This window comes from Scyliorhinus canicula, chromosome 6 (assembly GCF_902713615.1).
Source record: "Scyliorhinus canicula chromosome 6, sScyCan1.1, whole genome shotgun sequence".
NCBI lineage: Eukaryota > Metazoa > Chordata > Chondrichthyes > Carcharhiniformes > Scyliorhinidae > Scyliorhinus > Scyliorhinus canicula.
The window spans coordinates 4,130,537-4,138,114 of record NC_052151.1 but is presented as its reverse complement, the minus strand read 5'-3'; the positions used below and the strand labels follow the sequence as shown (position 1 = coordinate 4,138,114).

The window sequence follows — 7,578 nt, the reverse complement described above, 5'->3', positions numbered from 1 at the left end:
CGGCCCATCGAGTCTGCACCGACCCACTTAAGCCCTCACTTCCACCCCATCCCCGTAACCCAACAACCCCTCCTAACCTCTTTGCCCACTAAGGACAATTTATCATGGCCAATCCACCTAACCTGCACGTCTTTGGACTGTGGGAGGAAACCAGAGCACCCGGAGGAAACCCACGCAGACACGGGGAAAACGTGCAGACTCCGCACAGACAGTGACCCAATGGGGAATCGAGCCTGGGACCCTGGCGCTGTGAAGCCACAGTGCTAACTACTGTGCTACCGTGCTGCCATCCTGTAAATAAATTTTTCAAATTTGAACGATTGCTCAATGCACAAATCCTCAGTGTTACCAACATTCAAATTCACTCCCCAGTCTGAACAACATCCCAAACCATTCCCCAGGCTTAACAACGTGCGGAACCATTCCACAATGCTAGCTACATCCTGAACCATTCAGAGTTTGCATGTGTATCCCCCGTTTCAAAATGGTAAGGTCAGGAGATTGTTGAGACATTGGTGATGATTTTTCAGGAATCACTGGAGGCAGGAAGGGTCCCAGAGGACTGGAAAGTGGCTAATGTAACACCACAATTTAAGAAGGGAGGGAGGCAGAAGACAGGAAATTATAGGCCGGTTAGCCTGTCATTGGTAACATTTTAGAGTCCATTATTTAAGATGAGATCGCAGAGTACTTGGAAGTGCATGGTAAAATAGGACTGAGTCAGCACGGCTTCGTCAAGGGGAGGTCGTGTCTAACAAATCTGTTAGAGTTCTTTGAGGAAGTAACAAGGAAGTTAGACAAAGGAGAACCAGTGGACGTGATTTATTTAGATTTCTAGAAGGCCTTTGACAAGGTGCCGCATAGGAAACTGTTAAATAAGTTAAGAGCTCATGGTGATAAGGGTAAGATCCTGGCACGGATAGAGGATTGGCTGACTGGCAGAAGGCAGAGAGTGGGGATAAAGGGGCCTTTTTCAGGATGGCAGCCGGTGACTAGTGGTGTGCCTCAGGGGTCTGTGCTGGGACCACAACTTTCACAATATACATTAATGATCTGAAGGAAGGAACTGAAGCCACTGTTGCTATGTGTGCAGTTGATACAAACATCTGTAGAGGGGCAGGTTGTATTGAGGGAGCAAGGGGGCTGCAGAAGGACTTGGACAGGCTAGGAGAGTGGGCAAAGAAGTGGCAGATGGAATACAATGTGGAATAGTGTGGGGTTATGCACTTTGGAAGGAGGAATTGAGGCATAGACTATTTTCTAAATGGGAAGATGCTTAGGAAATCACAAGCAAAAAGGGACTTGGGAGTCTTTGTTGACGACTCTCTTAAGGTTAACGTGCAGGTTCAGTCGGCAGTTAAGAAGGCAAATGCAATGTTAGCATTCATGTCGAGAAGGCTAAAATACAAGACCAGGGATGTACTTCTGAGACTATATAAGGCTCTGGTCAGACCCCATTTGGAGTATTATAAGTAGTTCTAGGACCTGTATCTAAGGAAGGATGTGCTGGCCTTGGAAAGGGTCCAGAGGCAGTTCACAAGAATGATCCCTGGAATGAAGAGCTTGTCGTATGAGGAACGGTTGAGGACTCTGGATCTGTACTTGTTGGAGTTTAGAAGGATGAGGGATGAACTTATTGAAACTTACAGTACACTGCATGGCCTGGATGGAGTGGACGTGGAGAGAATGTTTCCACTTGTAGGAAAAACTAGAAGCAGAGGACACAATCACAGACGAAAGGGACAATCCTTTCAAACAGAGATGTGGAGGAATTTCTTCAGCCAGAGGGTGGTGAATGTGTGTAACTCTTTGCCACAGAAGGCTGTGGAGGCCTATTCACTGAGTGTCTTCAGGACATATATAGATAGGTTCTTGATTAACGAGGGGATCAGGGGTTATGAGGAGAAGGCAGGAGAATGGGGATGAGAAAAATATCAGCAATGATTGAATGGCGGAGCAGACTCGATGGGCCGAGTGGCCTAATTCTGCTCCTATGTCTTATGGTCGTATGGTCTTATTACATAGGTAAAGAAATATAAGGGCACTAATTTACAGTTTTAACTAATCACATGACAGAATTGTGGAATTTAATCGCTAAATCACTAATAAAAATGTTCAAAATTCATCGTCGGTATCTGTCCCAAGGAGTCAGTGATCCTGATGTGGTTCCCTATTTTAATAAGGACGCAGGAGTCTCCACCGAGTGAAATAAATTACATTGGTTTATGTACTATACTGTATACACTGCCTGATCGGTCCCTACCGGGTTCCTCTCTCCTTACTGGCCAAACATTTATACAATGGTTAATTAGAATTCCCCCGTCCCTGGCAGGGGAGCTCGTGCTCCGCGAGAATCACGGGAAGATAATCATTCCCACCCCGTCTGTCCCATGCGGGATGTGACTGAAGCACTCACATTGCTATGAAGAAAGATAAATTGCAGAAATTAGTGCCTTTCAGTCTGAGGATGCCACAAAATACTTTAATGCATAATTCTGAATTATTGTCATTGTTGTAATTTAGGAAATGCAAGCAGCCAATTTTTTTCCAGATAGGTCCCATAATAATAATAAGATAATGACAAGCTATCAGTTTCAGTGACGTTTTTATTGATGTTGATTGAGGTATAAATATAGGACAGGATACAATGGAGAACTAACCAACTCTTTTAACTTGACCTGAGAGGGAAGATAGAGCCTTGTTCAATGCTTTATATTTCAACCTCCACTGTGATTGCATTTAATGTTTCTGTTTTTGTCTGTTCTCTCCAGAAAGCAATAGCCATGGCAACATCCGAACTGGAATTCCAGCACTGGCCAAGCCAAGAGGAGAAGATAATCCAGTTCTACAGCCAGATTCTGGTATGTTCCAAACAGGGCAAAATCTTTGACATTATCATTCATATATTTTAACAGTCTGTTTTCACTGAAATGTATATTTATACTTTTCCTTCGAACACTGTGAATGAAAGACAGAAAGACTTAGGAACATAAAGAAGATAGGAACAGGTATAGACCATTCAGCCCTTCGGGCCTGTTCTGCCATACAGTCAGTTCATGACTGACCTTTCTCCTGATTGCATCCATCTGTCTTGGCTCCATATCCTTCATACCTTTGACAAACAACCATCCATCAACCTCAGATTGAAATTGAGAAATTGAGCCAGCATTCTTCTTTTTGTTGGAGAGAGTTGCGCACTTCTACCACCCTTTATATGAAGAGGTGATTCCAAACCGCTCTCTGGAGTGGTCTGATTTCAAGTTATGCCCCCTTATCCTAGACTTCTACAGCAACAGAAAATGTCTCTCGTGATCTCTAATTCCTTCCAAACTCATTAAAAGCTCAATTCACTCCTTAACCCTCAATATTCTAGCACCTTGCACAAACCTCAGCGGTAGCCTAACCAAGTGTAGCTGCAGAAAAACATCCTCCCCTTTATATTCGCACGCTCTAGTTATGAAACTAACATTCCATTAGTCTTATAATTATCTTCAATACTGGACTGCTACATTTTAGTCATCTCTGCACATTGATCCCCCTCAATCCCTTTTGAACTTCCACTGATCCTAGCTTTTCACCATTCATCACTTTTACTCATAGATCCTTCTGTGACCTCAGAATGTCCCAAAAGACTTTGTGATATCTTAAGTACATTTCAAGTATAATGACTGTATAAATTTCAGAAACATAGGGACTAATTCCTCACATGATATCAAGAAATGGCTGAAGACACTGGATACTAAAAGGTCTATGGGCCCTCAAAACAAATTTCAGCAAAAGTACAGAAGACCTGTGCTCCAGAACTATCTCTGGCCTTAGCAAAGCTGTTCCAGTGCAACTACAACACTGGAATCTACCAAACTCTGTGGAAAACAACCCGGGTTTGGCCTGCCTACATAAAGCAGGTCAAATTCAACCCGACCAATTACCGCCGCATTTTCCAACTCTCGGTCACCAATGTGGGAAGGGGTCGTTGACAGTGCTATTAAGAGGCACTCAGAAACAACCTGCTACTGACGCTCAGTTTGGGTTGTGCCAGGGCCACTTAGTTCCTGACCTTATTTCAACCTTACTTCAAAAATGATCAAAAGAACTGAACTCCAGAGGTGAGGTGAGAGTGACAGGGCTTGACATCAAAGCAACGTTTGACTGAATGTGACATCAAGGAGCTCTAGCTAAACTGGAGCCAATGGGAATTGGGGAAAGCTCTCCGCTGGTTGGAGTCATACCTACCTGGCACAAAGGACGATGGGTGTTAGAAGTCAATTATCTGAGTTCCAGGATATCAGTGCAGGAGTTCCTGAGGGTAGTGCCCGAGACCCAACCATCTTCAGCTGCTTCATCACAAGGTCAGAAGTGAGGATGTTTTCACACTGCTCAGCACCATTTGCAACACCTCTGATACTGAAGTAGTCCATGTCCACTTACAGCAAGATCTGGATAACATTCAGGATTGAGCTGATGAATGGAAAGTGATATCTGTGCCACCCAAGCACCATCTCCAACAAGAGAGAATCTATTGATATTTGATTGTTGTCAGGAGTGTGATGGAGACTTCCGGTGGCGGCCATGGAGGAGTAGTTCGCACATTTGATAGCTCCCGCCTGTGACGAACTTTTGGACTTTATTCACCAGTTTTTTCCCGGATTTTATGGGATAAATCGGTGAAGAGTGAGACAGTGAGGAGAAATACCCCTCCGGTATATGGAGAATTGGACCAGAAGTGGCCGTGTGAGAAGACAAAGTTCCACAAGGAAGACGGGAGCAGAGCTGACAACGCGGGGCAACATGGCGGAGAGTAAGGGCCGCGGGGACACGGCAAAGTGGTCAACGGAGTAGCTGGTGAAGTTTTTTGAAGATTGCTTCGCCAAGGGTAAGAAGGACACGCTGGACCCAATCAAGGCTTTGATTAATCAGGTGGTGCAGAATCAAGAGATCCACGGACGTGCGATCCAGGTGGTGGGGAAAAAGGTGTCCGAGCACGAGGAATACCTAACAGTGCTGGAGACCAAGGAGGAGTTGATGAATTACATCCAGAAAAGAATGCAGGAGAAGCTGGAGGACCTGGAGAACAGGTACAGGAGGCAGAATCTGAGAATCGCCGGCCTCCCTGAAGGCACCGATTGCTGGACAAGGAACACATTCTGCGGTGGGCCAAGAAAGAACGGAGCAGCAATTGGGAGAATTGGGAGCTGCGCATTTATCAGGACCTGGGAACAGATTTGGCCAAGAGGCAAGCTGAGTTTAATCGGGCAAAAATGACCCTCTTTAAGAAGGGCATGAAGTTCAGGAAGTTGTACCCAGCCCGTCTGTGGGTCACACATGAGGAACGGGATTTTTAGCAAAGAAAAAAGACTGGAGGTGAATTGAAAAACACTAAAGCCTTGGCGAGTACTGTGGCAGGGATTAGTTGTGCTGGGTTGTATAAGTAGAGTTATGTGTAATAAGGGGCTGTTTTGATGGCTAAAGTTAACTTTGTCTTTGTCTTACAGGGAGCTGGTTAGAGGGGGAGGGGGCGGTTTCTGGGGCTGTTTTGTTTTCTTCTGTGGTTGTTTTTTCACTTTTTTCTGACTTTTGTTTACTGGGAAATGTAATGCTTTGAATATGTTTGTCCAAGTGGGGGGAGAGGGGAGAGAACAATGGGTAGACAGACTGCTTGGTGCCTTGGGCTGGCGCTATCAAGTCAGCTTGGGTCAGCTGACTCACGGAAGCGCAGTGGGGGACGAGCAGGTTTTAAGCTGGAGCTTGATATGGGGGGTTGGGTTTCCGGTGCTGTTGCGAGAGGGGGGAGGGAGAGGGGAGGGGAGCTGCTTTGATGAATGGGGAGGAACTGTTAGTCGGGGACAAGTGAGAGGTCAGGGATGGCGAATTCCCGAGGGGGGGCTCGAGGAGACCGGGGGGCGCGAGCGGGTGGCTGGCTTAAAATGGGTGATGGCTAGTCAGCGGGGGGGGGGGGGGGGGGGGAGGTACATAATGGTGAGTGGGAAGCTGGAGGGAGTGCAGGTGGTACTCGTGAACATATATGCTCCGAATTGTGATGATGTGGAATTTATGAGGCGGGTGTTAGGGAAGATCCTAGACTTAGAGTCACATAACCTGATTATGAGAGGAGATTTTAACACAGTCATTAATCCGGAATTGGACCGGTCAAAATCCAAGACAGAGAGATTGCCAGCCGCGGCAAAGGAATTGAAGGGGTTTAAGGAACAGATGGAGGGAGTAGACCCATGGAGGTTTACACAGCCAAAGGCGAAGGAGTTTTCTTTTTTCTCCCATGTCCACAAGGTATACTCGCGCATTAACTTTTTTGTTCTGAGCAGGGCGCTAATACCGGGGATGGTGGATACTGAGTACTCGGCAATCGCAGTGTCGGATCATGCCCCACATTGGGTGGATCTATCGGTTAGTTCAGAGAGATGACAACGCCCACCATGGAGGCTGGATGTGGGGTTGTTAGCGGACGAAGTGGTCTGTGGGCGGGTGAACAAGTCCATCCAGAACTACCTGGAAACAAATGATACGGGGGAAGTCTCTGCATCGACAGTTTGGGAAGCTTTGAAGGCAGTGGTCAGAGGGGAATTAATCTCGTTACGGGCCCACAGAGAAAAGGCGGAACGGGCTGAGAGGGACAGGTTAGTTAAGGAGATACTCCAGGTGGACAGAAGATACTCGGAGGCCCTGGACACGGGGCTACTGAGGGAGCGGCGGAGGTTACAGGCGGAGTTTGGGCCGTTGACTATAGGGAAAGCGGTGGAACAGTTGAGGAAGGCAAGGGGGGCGATTTATGAGTACGGGGAAAAGGCAAGCAGAATGTTAGTGAACCAGATCAGAAAAAGGGAGGCGGCCAGGGAATAGGGAGAGTAAAGAGTAGAGGTGGGAATACGCCCTGGACCCAGTGGGGGTGAATGAGGTGTTTAAAGACTTTTACAGTAAATTATGTGAGTGGGAACCCCCGGCAGGGGTGGAGGGGATGAGGCAGTTTTTGGATCAGTTCAGGTTCCCAAGGGTTGATGAGGATCTGGTGGAAGGGCTGGGAGCCCCAATTGAGATGAAGGAAATAATCAAGGGGCTGGAGGGCGTGCAGTCGGGCAAGGCTCTGGGGCTGGTCGGCTACCCGGTGGAATTCTATAAGACGTTTTCAGAGATATTGAGCCCACTGCTGGTGAGGACATTTAATGAAGCAAGAGAGAAGGGAGTCCTTCCCCCAACAATGTTGCAGGCCTCGATTTCATTGATTTTGAAACGGGAGAAGGATCCGGAGCAATGCGGGTCATACAGGCCAATTTCTCTACTGAATGTGGAGGCCAAACTGCTGGCTAAGATACTGGCCACAGGGATAGAGGACTGTGTCCCAGGGGTGATAGGAGAAGACCAGACGGGATTTGTAAAGGGCAGGCAACTCAAGGCCAATGTTCAAAGGCTTTTAAATGTTATTATGATGCCCTCAGAAGGAGAGGAGGTGGAGGTGGTAGAAGTGATGGATGCGGAGAAGGCTTTTGATCGGGTGGAGTGGGATTACCTGTGGGAGGCGCTGGGACGGTTTGGGTTTGGTGAGGGCTTTATTGACTGGGTGCAGTT

At 47.1% G+C, this 7,578-nt stretch overlaps 1 protein-coding gene across 1 annotated transcript in view; it reads left to right on the top strand.

Annotated features, from left to right (window-relative positions):
* The window catches only part of LOC119966916 (dynein heavy chain 14, axonemal-like), a 1,122,002-nt gene that overhangs the window by 567,581 nt on the left and 546,843 nt on the right, over positions 1 to 7,578 (top strand). The window contains exon 36 of the mRNA XM_038798874.1: positions 2,772 to 2,861. Coding sequence (XP_038654802.1) covers positions 2,772 to 2,861 — 90 coding nt within the window. The remainder of the gene's footprint in view (positions 1 to 2,771; positions 2,862 to 7,578) is intronic.